This window comes from Trachinotus anak, unplaced genomic scaffold (genome assembly GCF_046630095.1).
Source record: "Trachinotus anak isolate AG129_WGS33_773 ecotype Australia unplaced genomic scaffold, CSIRO_AGI_Tana_v1 ptg000008l, whole genome shotgun sequence".
NCBI classification, from domain to species: domain Eukaryota; kingdom Metazoa; phylum Chordata; class Actinopteri; order Carangiformes; family Carangidae; genus Trachinotus; species Trachinotus anak.
The window spans coordinates 10651422-10673710 of NW_027273859.1; the positions used below are offsets into that span (position 1 = coordinate 10651422).

General features: G+C 41.8%; 1 protein-coding gene across 2 annotated transcripts in view; it reads left to right on the plus strand.

Annotated features, from left to right (window-relative positions):
• The window catches only part of pdlim2 (PDZ and LIM domain 2 (mystique)), a 35269-nt gene extending 13217 nt beyond the window's left edge, over window positions 1-22052 (plus strand). The window contains exons 4-10 of one of the 2 annotated variants that reach the window (XM_071482522.1): window positions 12-81; window positions 547-698; window positions 2080-2143; window positions 14707-14825; window positions 19427-19575; window positions 20273-20384; window positions 20826-22052. In XM_071482522.1, coding sequence (XP_071338623.1) covers window positions 12-81; window positions 547-698; window positions 2080-2143; window positions 14707-14825; window positions 19427-19575; window positions 20273-20384; window positions 20826-21018 — 859 coding nt within the window. In that variant the 3' untranslated portion in view covers window positions 21019-22052. The remainder of the gene's footprint in view (window positions 1-11; window positions 82-546; window positions 699-2079; window positions 2144-14706; window positions 14826-19426; window positions 19576-20272; window positions 20385-20825) is intronic. The other variant, XM_071482523.1, reaches the window with a different exon arrangement.
• The last annotated feature ends 237 nt before the right edge of the window (window positions 22053-22289 follow it).

A 22289-nucleotide genomic window follows, 5' to 3' on the forward strand; every position in this document is an offset into this window, starting at 1 on the left:
TGTCTCTCAAGACCTGAACCTTCTAGCCCTGGACAGACCAATGGCATCAGCACCTCTGAACAGCTCACCGGACGCTTCCAGGTGAGTGTTGTGTCTCCACAGGAGCTTTAATCTATCTACAGTCTGTCTTGACTATGAGATGTCAAATGACAAATAGTTGTCCAGAACTCCATCTCTTTTTGGCCTACAACATTGCTCATAAGCGCCTGCTTTATTTGGATAATGTGTTGTTTTGACTACACAAGGAAGTTAATTTCAGTAGTAGAGCTTTATTTCTACTATTGTGTACATCACACATCTGTTTATGACATATCTTTTTTATTTTACTGCCCTCAGGGTGGAAGCAAAACAAGACATTGTACCACCTTCAGCATATTGTGTTGCTGCATAACAAAGTAGACACAATAAATTTTTTTTTCTGTGCACTCGCGTGTGCTGACATTCTCACAGGTGTCCATTATGCCTCTCACTTAAGCCTTTCAGTAGGATCAAGTTGCGTTCAATAGATACTAATGCAGTAACATTCCTCTATGTGATGTTTTGCAGGAGGCAGTAATAGTGAGTCGAGATGAGAACCAGAACTACAGAGAGTATACCATCTCCAGCCCTGCGTCACTGTCCCCTGGACCTTATTCGCTAGATCCTCCTGCCAGCCCCGACGGCAAGAGGGAGAGGCTGACACCCACCATCAACAAGAGGTAGCTCCCATAACATGCTGTGTAAATTTCAAGCAATGCATGCAATGTTCAAGCATGCAGAAATTATTACTGATAGGCTACAATGGTATGTGATGCTTAAGGGTTTGTTTTTGTTTTTTTTTAAGTTTTAGAGCCGATATTGTCCTGTAACGTTGGTAAAACTGCAGTGTAAACTTAGATTTTAAAACATGTTTGAAATCTATTGACATAACTTGAATATCAGCTTACTTGTGCCATTTGGTGTTAGACATGTGCTGAACCCTTAGCCCGCACGTCCACTCCTACATTATCCCTTTGGTTACCAATGTTGTAATGAGAGCAAAGGATTAAACTGTCTGAAGTTACACATGTGCCCTGGTTACTTGTAAATTATAGTTGGAAGAATCAGCCTGAAAGATAAGATAAAAAACGAATTCTTTCAGCATGAACCTGGTCTAAGATGAAGTCTTGAGGCATTTTTGAGCTTGACATTTCAGATGGACAGTTTTTTGTTTTTTTTTGGTTTGTTTTTTTTTTCCAGAGTCTTTCAGAAACCTTTTTCATTCACTGCTAAAACAGGCTTACATCTGGACAAAAGGCTGCAACAAGTGCTCTTTTGACTCCACAACAGGCTCAAAGTCAATAGGTGTGGGAATAACAGACAGAAAGTGGAGCCATGGGATTGTACTGTAGTAACAAAGGATATGCACAGGATATCACATTCCACCGTTTGCATTCACTGCAACAAAAGGCAGAATGTGGAAGGTTCACCGTGCTTTCTCTATGCATGGCCATTTGTTGACTCTCCTGGACAACTGTTTGTAGGTCACAGTTCACACCCAAATTTTCTCCCTTGTCTGGACTGAAGAAGTTTCCTGCCCTGCACTTATGTTATTTACTTCCTTGTGTTTAATGTAATTACAGTTCACCCTAAAACTCTTTTTCATTTTAAACATTTAAATCTTTATGTCATCATTTAATACTGCAGCAATAAGTTTAAGAATTATTTGTTTTGTAGGGCTGCACAGTTAATTGAAATATTATCGAAATTGCAGTTTGGCCAAGTGCAATATTCAAGTCTCAGGAGCTGCAAATTTTATTTATTTTTTGGATGAAGGTTAAATGTGTCACAACAAACCATAAATGAAACGTTGTGGTCCAACAGAGATGCCTGGCCTACAAATTATATTTTCCAGATGTAAAAAAATGTGTAACATACATTACAATTTTTCTGTATCAATTCAACATCACATAGAATAATCCAATATTTCTGTCAATCAGTCAGGCTTATTTATTTGCAGCATTGTCCACAGTAGCCACAATACCTTCATACAGTTTCACATAAGAAACATAATTTTACAAGTATCATTGAGTCTCTGTTGTTTTACGTGTTGTTTTTTAGTGTCCAGCTGCGCTCGTGGTCTCCAGAAGACAAGAGTCACAGGCTGTCCAGACCACTGTCACAGGTCGGTTTCACCTGAATCCTCTTCCTGTTTCTTTGTAACTACAGCTTTTGAAAATTTCAGAGCTAAAAACCTTCTTTAAGTCAAAAGTTTTCTACCATTTGGTTAGTGAAGAAGTTTCCACAATGAAACATAAAAGCAGCTGAATTCCAGCTATAAAATGTCTTTAATTAGATGGGGACAATTGATTCTGAGTGAGCGTGAAATTACTCTCCACCAACCGGAGAAATGTTTTGTGGGTGTCCTGGTCTGAATTCTGTCACACAGATTCCATATTAAAAATATTCTATGGAGCGCAGACTTTTTTGAGGTAGTAATGCAGTATACTGGACAAATACATGGACTTGTCTTCAAAAAGTCAGACTGTCGTTCATCTGTAGCTGCAGTTTTAGGCTGGAGTTCACTCAGACAATACAGTTGAAGGATTTTGTCCTCTCTGTACCTCTCTGTGAGCTGTATTTATTTTAACTGCTCTGCCCTAGTCTGTAGGAATAACATATCTGAATTCTCAGCCTTTCCTCTTGAATTGTTACTCTGCCACAGAGGATGCCCTACTAAAGGTTTGTGGACTGGGGTGTGCTGTGCGTAAACTTCACAGTAGAGTCAGGGTACGAAGAGGCTTTGACATTTTTATAGCAGGGAGTGCACAAACTAAAAAGGTCAGTCTTTGAAAATATCTGACATTAAGACAAACAACAGTCTGGAGCTGTTTCATTCACAGCCTGCTCCCAGTAAAAAATGATTACCTCCCTTCAAAACAATGGCTTTAACCTTTTAGTTGTCTGAATGGAGACTCATTAGTCTCGGCAAGCAGTAAAATATGGAGAGAGGTAAAGAACAGACTTAGGGTTATCATAAGACTGCAGCTAAACTATGCTGTACTTATTTACCATTCCAGCACCACAACCGGGGGGGGGGGGGGGGGGGGGGGGGGGCTCGGGCGTCTGGAGAGACTTCAGTGAGTTAAAGAGAGAAAATGCTGTGGGAAAGTTCATCATGAGCTATTTGAGCTATGCCTACATGCTTAGTCTCAAGCATGGGTCCCACTAAAGACAGAACATGTGAGATGACAGAGCAGGAAAAAACATACAAGACCTTTTGTAACGACACAAGGAATTCGAGCCATTTTTATAACTCTGGACGTTACATAAAGTTAGATAAATATGCAGAGGTTTGAACTTGAAAACATTCAAGTGTCCCTTCTAAGAGGCTGCCTGCTGAGAAGGTCCATTTTTAAAGCTTCTCTTCGAGTTTGGGATTCTTTGTGTTGTTTACATGATAAATGGGATTCAGATGCACTGTCACTCACAGCCGTGGCCAGTCTCTGGGAGTAGTGGCTTGCGTCAGAATAGTTTTTGATCTTTTTCACACTGGGAGAAAGATGAGCCAGTCTTGCCATGATGTAACTGGGGTCCATGTGGGTCTTTTGAGAATGTTATTACCCTTTATTGAACAGTTTTGGCTAGCCTTTATGGAAATAAAATGCTTCTGTCAGTTATGACTGCCATGAAATCTGGTCCCAGCAAAATCTAGTCTGTAGGAATGCAAGACAGAGTCCCTTCTAATATTGTGAATGCAGACTCTCATGGCTTGTTGTCTCCTTTCAAGTTGTTTGAGGGCAGTTAGGGTGTGCAGAGATGAATCAGCCCTCTGACTGGCCTGCTATTTTGGCAGGTTCATCTGACATGAGTGTGATATGTGACGTTCACTTGGCCGACTGACGCCTCCGACAGACACTGGAGATGATAGAGCTGTCTAGTGTCAAGTCCTTACACTTGGAAGTGAATTAGCTTGTCTTTGCCTTGGGTCCTTCTTGGCTGGAAAGCAATTATAAATAAAATTCCAGTTGTGAATTTTGAAGCTGTTAAAGAGTTACTCCACCAATTTTCTGTAGGAAGCTTTTAAAGTCTGAGAAAATAAAACTGATTATGTCATCAAGGATATTATATATCAAGAGTTGGTTCCTGAGAGCATTTACCAGGCAGGGACAGTTTAATGAAAGATGCTATTCCTTATGGGAAATGAAGGATTCAGAATTTCTTGGCTTCTGTTGCTTGTGTTTTTCTCTAATTTAATGAAAGCACAGTGCTAAATTGCTGAAGCACTGTTTACACTATAGTGGGTTTGTCACAGTGATGTAATAGTTCACAATAGTTCAAGTGCAGATGCTTAATTCGGCGTACTGATACTACATTCCAGGTTTATCATTGTATTGTTCCTCAGTGAATGCACTGCAAGCCTCTGTGACATACAGATGCAGATTTTATTTTTATTTTTTTTTTCTCTCTTCATTGATCCAAAACCACATTCAAAATGTGGAGTTATAGTGAGGCCGCGGCCAGCAAACCATGGTGGGGCAAACTTCCGTATTGGCCAACCAAAAAACACATTAGGAACTATGTTGTGGCTGAGAGCTCAATCAGAGAGCCTCTAGGAATGAACTTGCTTCTGTCATGGTTGTCCGTCCGGGACGACCTCGCATGTTTGTGGTATTTATGGAGTCGTCCGTTCTTCCATTCTCCTTACCATTTTAACTTTACCCTTTGCTCTCATTTTTCTTATGTTGGAAGTCGTATTGTGTGGGAGACATTAAATTTCTCTCTCTCTCTCTCTCTCTCTCTCTCTCTCTCTCTCTCTCTCTCTCTCTCTCTCTCTCTCTCTCTCTCTCTCTCTCTCTCTCTCTCTCTCTCTCTCTCTCTCTCTCTCTCTCTCTCTCTCTCTCTCTCTCTCTCTCTCTCTCTCTCTCTCTCATATATATATATATATTCATCATCTTAATAATATTAATAAAACAGGCTTTGAGGTGACAGCAATTTCAGATGTTTAATAACTACTCTGTCCACCCTTTTTAACTTTTTCTGGTCTAAAAGCTGATCTGGATTGCTTGCTGTTTGCCTAACAGTCCTGGTGTTTACCATCATGCAGCCTAGATGGATGAGAATTTTGGGTTTTGGCTGACCCCTTCCTCCAAGGGATGTCTACCCTGGTTTTAAAGTGGTGACGAGCCTCCCGCCGCAGCGCTGTGATTACTGAGTGCAGTTCTTTCAGAGCGCGCAGTGGGGAAATGGCTGGGGAGAGGCCTGCTATGGGCACACTGTGTATTATGCCGTTGGGGCTGGCAGGAACACAGCAGCCCAGTGAGCACTGAGATGTGGAGCCTCCATGACAAGGGCCTCTGTCCTGCCTGAGAGGTGCAGAGTGTTGCTGTATCAGTTGATCAGCCTCTCTGAAAAGCTCCTAAAAGGCTTTTCCACCCTGTTTTGGCTCCCTTAGTGAGGAGAGTGGGATGCGCAACAGGATCCCCCATTTTCCAGGGTGTTGGATATCCTGAGAAAAAGTCCCTGTACAATAGTGGCTGTGATGGCAGAGGCTGTGGAAGGCTGGTGCTGAGTTTTCCCTCGCGTCACAACGCTTGTTGTTGTGTGGTGGGAGCTGGAGGGGGTGGTGAATAGGGGGAGAGCTGCTGATATTCCCAAAACTGTACTTAAGCCATCACACCACTCTACTGAAAAACACAGCAATGTCCTTTGTGTCTCATCATGGAGTCTTGACTGCCTGCCACATTTGTGATAGTGTACAAAGATTAGAATAGCATTTTTGAAAATGGCCAATGCATGTCATGACTTCTGTAGACAAACCTCGACTTCAGTGCACTTGGCCTTTTCTACAAATCTTACATTACTTTACATTTGTAGTATCTATGGTAATGATTTTGATTTTTGTTTGTTAGTGCATCCAACATGTATTATTACCTTTTTAAACTTGAGTGCAAAAATATTTCCCCTTGGTGTGCGTCTGCACTGACCTTTACATTTCCCACACCATGAACATTTGGCCATGTGAGGGTATGTTTTTCAGGAAATCTATACAGTACATCTTGATTAAGAGCTCTGAAGGGTAGTGTGAGTAAGGAAAGTGACCTTTTAATCAGAAGGTGCAGGTTCAAGTCCTTGTTACAGGAAGCATCCACTCTGCTGAAGCAACAGTCCCAACCTTACAGCAACTGTAGAGATTTAAAATGCATCGCGACTGAAGTATGTTGGAAACCCTGGCAGTAAGGAGAAAAGCTGTTTCCATCAATGGTTCCAAAGTGGCATTGGTGGACTTTATGTGTAAGATTGTACCCTGCAGTTTTGTTTTGTCATGCCATGATGTGGCCAGCTATTTTCATGGGATTTAGTAAAAATGAGCGAAGTTATTCAAGATTTCTGAGAGCCAAGGATGAGGTTGTATCTGGACTGTCCGGGCACCATCATGATTCAGAGCATCTGTTTATATCATCAAGAAGTGACCACAACAGGATCTCTGTTGCGATGAGCAGGGCCAAAACCAAACTGCTTTTCACGAGACATGACCCGTCACTAGGCCATTAGGACCAGGCTTCATGTCTGGGTTTGCAGTTGCTGCACTTTGAGGTTCCTGAGGGTTGCCTTAGCGGGCTGCCTGATCCTAAGCTGGGTTAGGAAGGCAGCTTTATAAATATTCCTCCTAGTGTAGGATGGCCAGATTCTGCAGGGTGACACTCAGTTTTGGGCCTGTGCAGACCAAACTTTTCCTCTCTGTGCTAAATTGGGTGGAGTGGCCTTGGCAGTATGACTTGTGTCACTAAACCGTTTATCCAGGGAGGACTTTGCAAGTATCTGTACATCCTCTATCCCATACATTTCTCTGTCAGCCATTCTCCTCTGAGCAAGCCAGCCTGCATGCCAGCAGCTGGCTTTGTCCTGCTCTATTCTGGAGGTTGCGGTGGACTGGAGTGCAAAGCTGTGGTCATCGCTTTGGAACCGAAATGGAGAGTTGACTTGAGGAATAGAACTAAGTTTATGGTTTTTTTTTTTTTTTTTTTTTTTTTTTAAATGGAGTCAAACTGTAAAACTTTATATTGCATGCACTGTTGGGTAATGAGTGAGAAAGTTTTGATCTTCAAGATGGAAAACTTGAAGAGGTAAACGTACCTCACCTGTAGTGGCCTCTCCTCCAGCACTAAATACAGACATGCATATCATTTCCTTGACGACGATGGCTTGGAATGATGTACTATTTCAGGATTGACATGAGTGGGGCTGCTGTTTGGTTTGGCAGGCCACTGCTGTTCGAAGCCAAGCCAGTGTCAGGGGAGCGATGCTGGCTGTGGCCACGGTGGAGGGATGTTTTCTTCTTCTCCTTCTCTGCACAGTGAGCCCTGTGACTGGACAGCGTGAGGCCTCTTCACGTGGACTCGTAGCCGTTAAGCTTGGGGTCCATTGTGGCCACGGCGCGGGCAGCATGCCTCTCCTCATCCCCACTGATTGATCCGCACGCCTGTTTTTCTTTCCCCTGGAGTGGAAAAGCAAACTGGGGCACTTTTGATTCCCCATGCTTTCCAGGCCCCCGGGCACACTCATGGGGACATTCGGCTGTGTGAGTTTTATAGGGAAATGTTGGCCGGGAGAGATGGGCCTTTTTACTATTTGGTGCTGTTTACGAAGGTGGTTGAGCAGTATGTCAACATTCCAAAAGTTGTTGTCAAGGCAACGACCTGTATAACTGCACCTCAGTGTATTCACGCCAACAAAAACAGACATGTCAGCATATGTTCCCCCAGTTTTACACAGGACAACACCTACGTTTCAGGGTAGTGGTTACTATGGCTGCATTTGTTGGTCATAAATCATAATTGTTAAGCTGGTAAAATGGTATCAGCAGTTAACACTGAAGAATAATTCTGCAACACTGAGACGCCGTAAAAGATGTCTTGCTGACGTTTTAGATTTATGTTTTAGCCATTAACAGAAATTCTTGTTGAAATATGAGCATTAAGCTGTACTCCATTATATTGTATTGCATTATAAGTCATAGTAGTATGTCGTGTAGTAGAGTTACTGTACCTCTATGTGAAACAAGAGTGAGACATACCAGATGGTTTGTGTCTAATTAGTGCAGTTGTGATATGTTGGACTCATTAACTATTAGAGCCTTTTCATGAAGGGGTTTTCACTGAGTTGTTAAAAGCACAGCACACTTGGCTTTAATTCAGTTTCTTTGATTGTTGTCTTTTTTGCAATCAGAAAGAGGCATCCAAGCAACCATAAATTAAAAGTTTCATGAAGTCCAGCGATTTTTACTCCCACCATAATGAACTCCAGATGTCTGATGAGTTTGATATGCTGCTCCAGTAAGAGCCTTGTGGGGAATTTAATAGGGATGAAAAATGTGTTGCTTGTAGCACCCTTTGTGGATAAATAAACGCTCAGACTCGTAGTCATTCTTCATTGTGTGTCTGACTTTTAGTGGCAGTGTAGGTGAGTGCCTCCCCCAGACCACCTACACTATGATCACATGAGACGGCTTTGGCTTCTCTCAGGGTCTGAAAGTATTCACTGTACCATTTCTTCACAATTCACACATTCAGGTTTATCCACATTTATCATGTGCTGAGCTTCAGGAATCGTGGATGTTGAATTAGAGCTGTATAGTACAGAATAACTGTTTCCTGATGTTCTTGTTGTCAAACATGTCTTGGAGTATATACGTCTAAACTCTTTGGCACTGATATTGAATTAAGACTGGAAACTGGAAGTTAAAGTCCCACAGGCTGAAAGTTAAAAAAATTAAATGTAGATCTGTTATAGCTCACAATGCACAGAGTGAATTACTGTATACTCATAGTCATCCTGTTGTCCTCATCTCTCTGCTGTTCATTTGGCCTCTAATCTTGTACATATGGTTTATATCTGGTGCAGCCTGATGGTGTGTGGCCGTGGTGAATGAAGGGAGAGGGGGTGGGGATGGTATTAGAGCTGGCATCACGAAGATCCGTCACTTTATTCCATGTTATTGAACTATGTAAGCCTGTGCCAAGAATTTATATGTAGAAAGCATTATAGAGGATTGAGAAGATTGGGCTTGCCTTGTAAAGCTTAATTCATGTTCTGCAGTATGAACTGGGTACTGTATATGAAAAGTTTTACATCCCAGTTTTGAAAAAAAGGTAAACTAAGCATCCCTTAAGGTTAGAAAACTTGATGCAGCTTCTGTGTATTAAATGCTGTCTTTGAAAATACATGTGTGGAATAGAGGAAGCAGGCTCACCACTGAAAGCAGGGTCTATATTCCGATCAGCGTTTTAGACTGAGACCCTCTGTGAAGCAGCTGCAGTGGGATTTGAGGCAATAAAAAGTTAAAGAATGTTAATGACATGAATTTTAATATAAAAGATGCCCGTGTTCAGTCATAGATTGTGTTTTATCTGTTACAGAATGTGGACACAATAATGAGGCATCGCTCAGACATAATTACAAGGCAGGGTCCATCAGTGACAGTGGATAACGAGTAGGTTACCATCAGCCTCAGGTCTTTGCTGAGGACCTCCACCAATGCACACGGCTGGATAGGAAACACTGTACACAGCTCTGATTATTACCCAGCCCAGGATGTCTGGTGTCCCCTGCCTCATTTTAGTTTAGCAATCATGTCTGTGGTGGAGACAGTGAATAAGCAGTTATAGCACTTTCTTACAGCAGTACCAAGCTTCCCAAAATAAAAGCTCCTCTAAGCATCGCTCTTGTGTGCTGCTGGCCCATGCCCTGTAATTGAAGCTGCTGGGTGGTAATGATGATGATGCAGAGTGGCTTGCATGGAGCCAGACTGAAGGCTCCTCCACTGGCACTGTCCCCAACGTCTCCCAAGGGCCTTGATCTGAAACAGCTGCCCTCACTTTAGTGAGACCATTCCTGCCATTTCCTGTTTGTTTGTGTTTTAAAGAGGCAAATCATAGAAGGAGGCTTGTTGGTGTTGGTGAGTGATTCTCTTGCATGTTTTGACTGTTCGCCCCCCCCCCCCCCCCCCCCCCGGTACCAAGTGTTTTCTTGATCATTAGCTACTCACTTAGACATTCATTCACTGACATCAGATCATGTCAGATTAAGTGTAGCCTATCAGTTACATTTAAAACTCACATAAAACAGCCTTTTAGAGCAACATAGGGGGGTAAAAGAAAATGCTGAGAGATTTTAAAGCTCATATCCCTAATGATATTAAATTAATTCATCACTGATATAAACTGTTTGTATGGTAGAGCAATGATAAGGATCACAAATTGGTGCAATTATTGTGGTAGGACACTCCCTCCATGTTCAGCTTGGAGAAATGTGGCTTGCCAAAGCTCGTCAGGTTGCACCTGTCTTGGCTGGAGATGCCAATAGTGTGTTCAGAACAGGACACAACACAAGAAGTGACACATTTTGTTTTTGTATTTTCACATATAAAACCCAGCTTATTCCTGCTAGTGTCACATTTTGCTGATACACAAGGGTATACGCTCTCTCACCCAATGCATGCTGGGATAGGCTCCTGCCCCATTACCTCTGCCAGGGATAAAGCTGGTTTACAAAATGGATGGATGATTCAAATAAATAGCAGGCTTCAGCACAACCTTCTGCAACTAGTCATCTTTGCTGCAGATATTGTACTGCTGCAGAAGGACACATCCAGCAGAAAGAAAGAGATTTCAACACTAAAGCCCCTGAAAATATGAAAATCTTAAAATGTGGAATATTCTTTATAAAATAAAAAAATTACACATAAAAATAATTAGTCCATATGTGTTATCTATGAAAGGTTTTGGTTGACAGAAGCCATGCAACGTTAACAAAGAACCCCTCGACAGTCATCGTGTTTTGATTCAGATTTCTCAGTTCTGATTGGTGCACAGGAATAGGTGACATCACCTTATTCTGACTGGGCCCTGCCCACTTGAAACCAGCAAAAAAAGTACAGACAAAACTGAAATACAGAAATCTCTCGTGTGAAAGACCCAAAACTGTTGTTTCGTCTTGGACCCCATTGTCCATATAAAGAAGCTGGTTGAGAAAATAGGTTTTCTGGGCCTTTAAAAAGTGAGAGCTTGTGTTTGAGGGTTGGAAAGTTTTATGTACAAAACTCTAAGTGGCAGACTTTTAGGTTAGATATGTCATTGCATATGTAGCTCAAGGGCAGCACAACATACCAGTGATTTGCCCTAATGATCCTGGGTATGTTGACTATGAACAGTGTTTCCTCTTGGATTTTTTTTCTCAGCAGCAGGGGCATCAGCATCCCAGAGGCTTTCCAGGACTCACTTTTTTTTTCTTTTTTTTTCTTCATTGCTTGAAAAATTTTGTGCATAAATAACTTTAGGGGCAATTGAAAATATGTCAAAGAAGTTGTTTTTCCTCAATAAAGTGATAGAAGACATAATTAATAGAATATTTTATATTTAATTTATTTTTATACCGAAAGTACATTCGATTTTTAATTATTTCTTTTTGGATCTATTTAACAATTATGTAATTACAACAGTGAACAAATACCGAATACAGCACAGTCTATAAACTTGAATTACTGAGAAGATGTCTCATTCTGTTTGTGTGAACTAAAGAAACACTCATTCATGGTTGTACAGTGGTGTTGTAGAGTGGAGCTTCTTCCCTCACAAACTATCTTTGACAAGTGTTAACAGTGGTGTGCAGAGGAGACACAAACCAACAACAGCCAGTTTGCTGTTGTAATGGCTGGAAATGACGCTCAGCACCGAATAAGAGGAGAAGCTGCAGCTGATGTTTTCTCCACGTCTTTGTGAATCATTATTAGCATTGGTGCAAAGTGAACCTGTGTCTCTTCTTCAGGTCCCTGCGTCACCCAATGAGTATTTCACTGTCACTTGCCAGTTTTTTGCTGGCTTATGCAGTGGGATAGTAAGGAAAGTCACCTAAAGCTAAAATTCTGGCATTTTGCAGAGACACTGAAAAATGTACATAGCGGAAAAACTGATGAACCCCTGATTACAGTTCAATGCAGCTTTAATCAGAGTTTCCTCCTTTGGCCTGCCACAGGAACCAGGAAGAATTGGCTGATGATTTTCTCCAGTGGTCTCTCCCATCTCTGAACCATGCTTACATCCAAGACAAAATCACAGGCTTTCCCCAGCTCGCCTCTGCCCCTCCCTAAGTTTGATGGTGCATGAGACATAGGGGCATTGTTGGTAGTGCCATGCTGCAGTTTACCAAAAACATTACTGCTCTGAGATCAACTGTGTGTAATGGTTTGATGGCTAACAATGGAGCAGTGATGATTTTAGAACAAAGATGTTTTGGAGCACCCAGTTTAAGGCCGTTGCCAGCCACGCCATGGTTACTGTTATAACCTTCTGGCATCTGATACTGCAGGATGGATGATGTTCATGGGAGAGCTGCTTTTTTTTTTTTTACTTTCTAAGGTCAAGCTCAATCACAGCTGCATTTTCCCTGTCACAGTGGAGTGCTTGTTGTTTTTTTTTTTTTTTCTCTCCTTCCTTTTGTTTTTCTTTACTTCATTGCATTCCTCTGGAGTCTTGTAGATTATAGTTGTGATTTTATCCGTAAATTCTCCTGCTGTTGGAGAGCCTGAAGATACATGCTCAGTAGCCAGACACTTATATAACATAGGTTTGGTTTGCATTAGTGTGGACTCATATGCACATACTGTGTGGCTTCACTAGGTCTTCCTCCCAGAATCCCTAAAACATGCATCTCTATCAGGTATATGCCCTTGAGATTGGTTCACAGCAGGAGAGGACATGGATGTCTTTATTCTTGTACTCTGATGATATGGAATATGTAATCTTATGAGCCTGCAGTTATTATGCTCGGTTTATCCTGGGAGGAATCACAGGGAGATGTCCCAATGATCGTTTCTGGTAAGGCCTCCTGGCACGCACCACTAATCTGCCCACTCACTAAGGAGAAAGAAGAGGAAAATTGGACTCAATTGAGAACAGAGACATTGTTCAAAGACTTGCTGAATTGGAAGCGGGTGCTGGCATTGGGCAAACGAATCTTTGACTCCATCGGTGCCACTGTGTCAGCATCAGCTCCAGCTCCAGCTCCAGCTTGAGTCTCAGATGTTTACTGGTTCAAAGAGTCGGGTGGAGACATCTCTCCCTTGGATGGAGCCTGTGTAACACTGATGCCAGCTGGTGAGGGTTGAGGGAGAAAAACTTGGTGAGCTTTAGTGTGAAAGCTGTGCTCTTGAGTTGTGCGTGTGGGCTGTTTGCACTCAAAGTTTTCCTGGACTGTGCACAGACCTTAAATAAAGTAATAGCTTTGTTACCCCAGCAAACCGGAAGTTGTGAAACTGTTTTGAGACTTGTTCCTTTTTCTTTTTATTCTTTTTAAACCAAGTCATATTGTTAGCTGGAATATTGCAGCAGTGCGTGAGAATGCAGTCTGTGATCTGTAAGTGGTCAGTGTTGCAGGTGGACATGGTTAGATGCCAGACAGTGTAGCGGTAAAGACAGTTTGTTTGTTGGGATTCCTGACAGTAAAAGTGCCTGGGTTGAGTTATGTGCTGTGCAGACTTAGTCCAGGTGTGCTGGGTCTTTAGTGTGAGCATATACCTGAGGTCAGTTTCACTAGTGGCTCACTCAAGCTCTGTTATTACATAATTAAAGTTAAATCAACCTTTGCACTTAATGTCGTAACCATGTGCTTCTGTCTTTGGCTTCTAAGAACAGCTACAATAAAAAAAAAAATGTCATTGTTACATCTGCTGAGACCTTAGTGTATGAGCCTCTTGTGTACAGTAGGTACACAGCGCCCTCTTCTGTCAAAAGTCAAGTATTATTTCCTTAACTAAGACTTTGCTCACAGTTTCCTTCCTGAATTACACAGTAAGTGTTCAGTTTTGCTGAATGAAGTTCTCACAGTGAGGAATGTCTGTTGTCATTGCATGATGAGGGACACTGTTTATAAGGACCATGAATAATTGTGAGATTTGCAAGGCAGCTGGAACCCATTGAAGTACAAGCCGGGCTCTGCCTTTCCCATCAAAACAACACTGGCGTTGGTGCCAAACATCTGTTGCCACACAGTCTATCATCCATCAGCTGAGGGGCTGAAGTACAACTATGATTATAAATGGTAATCAAGATAAAAAATGTTGATGGAGGTAGCTGTGATTGTTGAAACTGATCTCATGCTGACTCACACAGTAGAAACTATTTGAGACCACAGGGTATCAAATGCAAACAAACGGTGACAAATTGTATTGTTTGCTCTGTATTTAAAATTGAAAGAACTTCTCCAGGTTTCAGTCGAATGTGATGATGAAGTAGAAAGAAGGAGCTCCAGCGTTCTGTACGTGGTCTTCCTCCATCTGGAGCTCATTTAAGCTACAGATAAATCTCTCCGTTTTGCTCTTGACTGAATATATCCTACATGATACTGTGTCAGACTTTGTTTTATTCCAGGTTGTCATACAGTACAGTCTCCTCAGATTTAGAGCTTCCTGAAACAGGGACACTACATTTGTTCAGCACTAGCACACCGTTTTGTGGAGCAGTGATCCAGAAATACTGCTGGTGAATTCCTGCCTCTGTACTCAACATAGCTTTTTTTGTGACTCTTTTACAGTAACATTGCATCATGCTCCAAGCACTTGGACAAGTCAATAGTCTCAATAGATTCCTCAACTTTGAACTGCAAACTTGGTTTCAGCTGCTGCAGGAAGTTTGACTTTCACGCTTGCTCACACTCTCTTGCTTTTGTTGTGACTTTTCTCTTCCTCCGCAGGAGTTCTCCCCTTCAGACTACAGAAATAACTCTGTGTCCAGCAGAACCCCGACCCCACCAGGACGCTACTCGCCCCAGAGTCCCATCGATCGGGATGTACCCATGTCTCCCCGACGCAGGTAAACGGCAGTTGCATCAAACACGGCAGTTTTACTAAGTTTTATAATGACGACTTGTGTATTCAAGTGCAAATCTTTAGATGGTATTGAACAATACAAAATTATACTTTACAATCTCAACACCCTATTAATCTAGTTCCTCTCCAGAGACAGGAGTGTACCACACAGCCTAAAGCTTTCACGCAAGAGTGTGCATAATGTTCAAGATCTATAAGCCAGAAGTGGTTATATCCACAAATTCAAGCCTAAGAAATTAAAATTACGTAGCCCAGAGAAGTTATACTGTTCAAACTTCCAAGAAAAATAACAAATGTTTTCATTATAAGGTTGTACAAATTTGAGTTTGTGGGGGAAAGGTGTTGATTTATCTGTATAGTAATGTTTGAGTACATGGTTTTGTTGCAAAGAATCATTTTATGAAAGTGTTCTCATCCAATGAGAAAATGGTGACTAAACGCTTCCACCTTGATATTGTTGCTTTGACAGTGTTTCAACATATAATTGTTAACATGAGCTTGATAAAATAAAAAATCTGTTGCAGGGCTATTATAAGGTTAAGCATAAGGTTGTATCTGTGGTTATACTATTGCTGTATTTTCCATATTTGAAATTATATCTGAGAGGCCAAAGCAGACTCTGCTATAAACATTCCTTTGTATATTTGTCATTACTGTTCCATTGTTTCCTTCATCTGTGTGTAAGGGCAAGTGAAAGTGTAAATGGAGTGAAAAGTCTGTTAGTCACTGATATGTTGCAGCTGACCTATGGTGCTTAGAGCTGCTTGCAGCTGCACTCTGAGTCGACAGCTACATATGAATTTTCAGCCTTTGGGACACGCTATATTGTGTCCACCACCTGCACTTTAGTTTGTTTTTTCCTGCTTCGCCCACTCTGATGAGGTGATGTAGCTGTAATTTAACTCATTTGATAGTGTGCAGGTGCCTGCTCACCAGTGTTTTTTGTTCAGCAGAAATGAAAATCTTCTTTTCAGTCTGTCTCACACAATCCTTTGTGTCCACTCTCTCTGCTGGAGAGCCGGGTGCCTGTGTTTCCACAGTGCAGGATGGTTGACTTTGGCCCCAGTTCCCTCCTGGGTAACCACGGCTAGTGATATGACGTGTCAGCAACTGCAGTCATATCCAAACACCCCACATTGCCAAAAAAGTCTGATTTTGCCTCTCCCCCTGATTGGACCCCAGTCTGGAGCCCCCAGCCTGCACAGCTGGCCTCTCCCTGCTCCTTTACAGCCAATCACAGACTCAGTGACACCCATTTACCCACCCCTTTATGTCGCGTGGCCAATGAGTTTCAGCCCAGGGGCACACCTTTCAGTCAGACTCTTGTTTTTCTGTCTAGTCTGGTTTAGATAGAGGTGTGTGTTTGGCATCTGAGTGTGTATGCTAGTGTTGTTTTTTTTCCACTTGTATGTTCTGAGTTGCTCAAACAGTGTGAGAAATAATAGGGCTCTTACAGTGTGGAATAGTTGAGCTCCCCCTCTTTGTTCTCTCTTTCCTTTTGAGGTGAGTCTTTTGAGTTTTGTCTCTTTGATCTCTTGTATCAGGATGTCCTGAATTTGGTTTAGATGTTGTACTGCATCTGAAGCCGGATCAGAAATGTGGAAGGAATTTAGCCTCGTGATCTTAGATGTGTTTTGGCTACACGCATTTTGAGTCACTGCTATGACTTGATTGTTATCATTGCTCCCCTTTGCCAAGTCCGGGTATGGAAACCGGCATCACATTTGTCTCAGATGCAGTGTAGATGTGAACATTTGACAGGACAATTCCCAGATGACAAACTAGTCTGAAGTTCTCTGATACTTTGTGAAATCTATGTGCTATCACTGTGAATATGTCCATTCGACTGCTTGTTCACATGCATGTCGTTCTCTGTGATCATCATTTTGTTTTTTGTTTTTCTCTCATTTGATCTAGACTTTCTATTTGTTTTGAGATTGCATGTCAGAGGGGATGGTGAGTGAAGGAGAAAGGGTAAAGGGATTGCTGAGGGTGGAGCTGAGCATGAGGAGAACTTGGAGGGTGTGTTTTAGAGGTCTGTTTTCAATTTGAACCATGTTCAGTGATGCAGAGGACAGGGTCTGAGCATTTGTTTCAGTCGCATATTTGTTTTGTCTGTTTATCGTTTCCTGTTTCAGTCAGAATCATTCATGAGGAAATGATGAGGGAACTCATCAATGAGGAAAGTTGCACTTTCAAATTCATTTAAAATTATGACTACAAGGTTAAAGTCCTCACTTCCAGCTTTAACAGAGACTCAAATGCAGAACTTAAAGCATATTCCCCAAGTTTTAGGACAATACAGGGCAATCCTGTACATAAAACCAAAGCAACCAGGGTTTTTATCTGGACAAACAGTTAATGTTTTGGCTGGCCAAGTACATCACCTGACCGTAGTCCAACTAAGCATGTGTTTCTCAGACTGAAGGCAAAAGTTTGAAACAAGAAGTGAAGATTGCTGCAGTACAGAACTGGCAGAGCACCACCAGGGTAGAAGCCAAGTATTTGCTGATGGCTGCAGTTCATAAATACTGTTGACTACAAAGGATTTGATACCAAATATGTGACCTAACATTATCTAAGTTTATGTAAATTTGATAAATTACTTATCATTCCAGTAAACTGGGGAATTGTGTATAAAAAGCACTTTAGTTCCCGTGCTATTTGCCCAAACTAAAGCGTAGACACACCATTTTAATCTCATAATCACTGTTTTATTTCAGTATGCAGGAGTGCAGAGCAAATGCAACAACAAGGCCTCTTAGTGCAGTGATGGTAAAAGGTTTACATCTATACTACTGGTCAAAAGTCTCAGCTGTTATTTAAATTTACACAATTAAAGTTTTCAAGTGTTTCTGAAATTGGTAAAGAAAAAATAAACAAATTGGAGATTTTAAGAACAAGGAATCAAGGAATCTTCTTGTTTAACAAAATTTAACCTAAACTTTGACTCCAGCAGCCAAACACACTCAAGGGATTTTGTTATTTCTACAATGGAAATGAAACATTGATCAGAAAGTTCCTCCCAAAGCTTTTGCAGAAGTTCCCACGAATGTGTTGCACTTGTAGGTTACTTTACTGTCATCTTTGGTCCAGTTCATCCCAAAGCCCCGTGGGGTTTAAGTCTGGACACTGTGCTGCTGTTCCAGCATCATGTGAAGCCACTGTCACCGTTCTTTTGTTCTAAAGTGTTTGGTCATTATCTTACTGAGAGATGAACCCCTGACCAACCAGTCTGTCTTTCTTTGTTACTTGTCTTTATTCTCACCATTCTGATATCAATATACAGGACTACTTCCTGCAGTACAGTATTGTCCTTAATAATGCATCAGAGGCCGTAGAAACACAGTTTGTTTCAACTGTCTTTGTACAGACAGATGGTTTGTAAGTCATCAACAAAGGTGGGCATCAGTAGGAATTGTTTGCATTAACTTTTAAGGCTTCATTTACTTCCATTGCTGCAGGAAAACAGTCCCTGAAAAAGGCCAGTTTCTTAAATTTTTCAGTTTTTGGTGACTGAAACTTTTTTTTTTTTTTTTTTTTTTACCTTGGATATTTTACCAATTACCTTTTGTACCATTCAGGGTTATTCACTGGATTTGGACTGCTGAAATTTCAATAAAAAAAGTTTACATTGGTGAAGATGAGGCCATTGTCTCTGAGCAAATTCTTCACAGCACAGGTGTGGGCAGATTTGTTGGAGTGACAACAGCTGGGACAGTCAGTCAGGTTAAGTTGACTGACTCTGGCTGACAAGTTGGCTACAGGTGGAAAGCATCAAACCACACCTGGCCCAACTAGCGTACCTGGCCAACCGGTTCCTACTGACAGCAAACATTCAGCAGCTTCCTCCAGAGAACATACTTTGTGTCTGTGTTTCTTCTAACTTACCAATACATCTGTCAGTCCAGATTTGAAAGCATGTGTTTCTTTAGCAGGGGCAAGGAGGGAATGGTATTCAACTATGCATTAAGTATGGAAGACGCAGTAAAACGTAACCACTTTTCCACCACACCAGGGGTAAAGAATTTGCTTGTAAAGTGAGCCACTGTTCTGTTTGCTAATTGCTTAATGAGCTGACAGCATATACTACCCCGAGGTGAAAGCTTCCTCTCCCCTCCCGCCCCCTCCTGTGCACCAACTGGCTTGAAACGGCCACAAGATGCAAAGTAGTTTTCTAGTTTCTTGGCTGTTTCATAGACTATTAGTTCACATTATGACGCTCATGTCCATTATTTTTTTATCAGGCCTTGTGTCAGTGATAGGACTTTCTAACACAATCATGGTTGTTGAAAAGATTTAACCAGTATTGTTTTGCATAAGAAAAAACATTCACGCCGAATAGCTTCCACTGTCAGCCTTATGTCCTCCTTTGTTTTTACCTTGAACAGCATCTCTTGTAAGGGGACAGTCGGGGGATACTGTTGATCATGTGATATGAGTATTGTGACCTCTGAGCATGAAGTCTAGATTGCACACCACAGGCAAGAGGCCAGAGTCTCAAAGCCAGCTGCTGCCCTTTGATTCATTTCCTCTGGATTCAGTTAAACCAGACTCAAAATTCTTTCATGAATCTTTCTACAGCAGTTCGAGCTCTGACTTTGCCATGCAGAGGTTCGACAGGGACTCAGAGGTGTACAAGATGATCCAGGAGAATAAGGAGTCCCGCACAGCGCCTCGTCAGTCCAACACCTTTAAAATGCTCCAAGAGGTCCTGGAGGCTGACGAGAAAGGTTAGAAGCACTCTGCAACCATTGTTCAGTTGAAAAGAGAGAGAATCTGCTCTAACCAGACATAAGTTAGAGTATGCATATGCACAGATGCATTCTATGTAATTTTATTCAAACTTCTTTTAGTGTAAAATGGATGAAAACATAGAGGAGCAAAAGCGATGGACTGCATACACGTTACAGATTCATATCAGGGATTGCTTTCAGGGTTTGTCCATCATGCCAAACACAACATGATTTACATCATCTCCTGCCGTTCTTTTCTGGCTGCATCTCCATCTTGAAATCATCTGTCAAATGTGCATCATGCAGAACGAGAGTGAGTTAATGAATAGTGACTTCCATATGGTCGTCACCTGTGCTGGTTGGAGAGATCAGTCCTCCAGTGTGCAGTTCATAATGTGAGCAGCATATCATGGAATGCATCTGTTCTCCTTTCCCCCCTTTGCTTTGATAAATGCCGGGAGAAATAAATCCAGATAGTAATAACATTCTTTCATGACGTGATAATGACCAATGTGTGGAAACCTATTTCATGAACCGTTTCCCGTGGGTGATGAGTTAGTGACAACTGGTGGGGAAACACAAACGAGCTCCACTGACAGAGGGCAGTGAAGACAGTGTGTTAATGTTACAAACCAATAGACACAAGCCTGTCAGAACATCCCTGTGATCTGTTCGTGTGTGTGTTTGACTCCAGAGGCAGCCCTGCGGTTCCCAGGGAAACTCTCGCCCAACGTTACTAAACCAAGCACATCAGTGGGAGGAGTCAGCAAACATCACACCTGTGAGAAGTGTGGCACCAGCATTGTGTAAGTCTCCTGTCACCTGCTGTTACACCCACACTTGTATAACATAGGTGTGTGAATAATTACAAGGATAATTTTCCCTGCAGTAAAACGAATGAAAACAAAGCTGTCAGTGGGGCAGTTTTACATCATCTAAATCAGATGAATTTTTTCCTGGTCCTAAGTATCACGATACAGATAAGTTATCAGCACATTGGCAATGCATTTGTTTACAGTGAACAGTCAAACAAGATAAGAAGTCGAACTTCTAATGAATACGTCATGAACATGCTAATGTTTTTGCTGTGGTGTCAACTTGTCACTTTTTCTATAAGATACATATTCAACTGATGCTTGTCTGTGCTGATCTCTGCAGCTCTCAAGTTGATTTGCATTGGAAATTGTGTGCTGTTGTCAGATAGCCTGGTGTCTGTCCAGCCTCTGACCGTATTCATCTTTCCACAGCACACAGGCCGTGCGCATCATGGACGACCGCTTCCGCCACCCAGAGTGCTACACCTGCACAGATTGCGGTCTTAACCTGAGGATGAGAGGTCACTTTTGGGTTGGAGATGTGATGTACTGTGAGAAGCATGCCAAACAGAGGTACCAAGGCCCAGGTAGTTCCCCTCAAGCCACCGTGTCCCCTCGCCAATGAGTCTTCCGCTCCACATCTGTCCCGCGCGGGATGTAGAGGGCTGCTTGTCTGCCTCAAGATCCACCTCATCTGATTCAGTTACAGACCTTGGGATGGGGCATGGAGGTGGACACTGGTCAATGATACAGCAGAGGATTTTCTTTTCTGACCACATTTAACTATACTTTGCAATATTATAATTCACTTTCTTGCCTTTATTATAATTGTATCAGAATGGGGGCATTGTTTTTTACAGGGCCCCGCCTCCACGGTCTCTTTAGGTTAATCTTAGCTATAATGATGCACAGCTGCCATGGACTCAAGCCACATTACGTTGTACTAAGGCCAGCTTTACATAACAACAACACTTTAGACAAACTCAGCAGGACTGGCTCTCTGACTCTCTGAGGATCTGGATAATCATTTGAATCTCCTGCTGACACAAAGGGACCAAAATCTCACCAACACTGCATGCCATTTCAAAAAATCTACTGTACACAGACGGTGCTCTGTGTGGGTGGGTGGGTGTGTGTGGGTGGGTGTGTGTGTGGGTTGTATATGGGTGCATGCTTTCACATGCAGAAGTGTTAGCTTCTGCATGCCTTCCCTGCATCTGTGCGTGACTGTGTGTGTGTGCATGAGTGAAGAGAGAGAGAGAGAGAGAGAGAGAGGGGGAAACGGGGTCCAAGTTATTAAAGACACAAAGGAGTTTGTGAAATTTGCGCTACAGTTTGGCCAGAAAGCCTTGAACTTTTCTATATTTCTTTTGTAAGCAGAATTAATGAGTAAAAATAATGGGGAAAAACATTTGCTGACTTGTTTGGCTGTTTTGATGCTTATGAGGGACTATAGATTCATTCAATATACAATATCTTTGGTGTTTTTGTGATTGAATTGTATTCTATAACATAAACCATTGAAAATGCATAACGTATGCACAGGACATTTGGTGTGAAAAGAACTGATGATACTACACTTGTCCAGTTACAGCAGTACTCAGAGACACTATAATGTCTTCATTTCATGTGGCACTTAATAAAATCGCACAACCTGAAGCTTCTTCAGTGATTATGATTGTGTTGGAATAATGAAGAATATGGAGTGTATGGAGTGAAAATATTTTCCCACATCATCACTGTTTCATTACTTTTTGGTGATGTCTGTCTGTCTTGCAATTTCACATTACACAAGTACACTTCACATTATTACCACCTGACAGCTTTTTTTTTTTTTTGCCATAGAGGTGTGGCAAATCATAAATAACACAGGTAATATATAGACAAACAAAATAG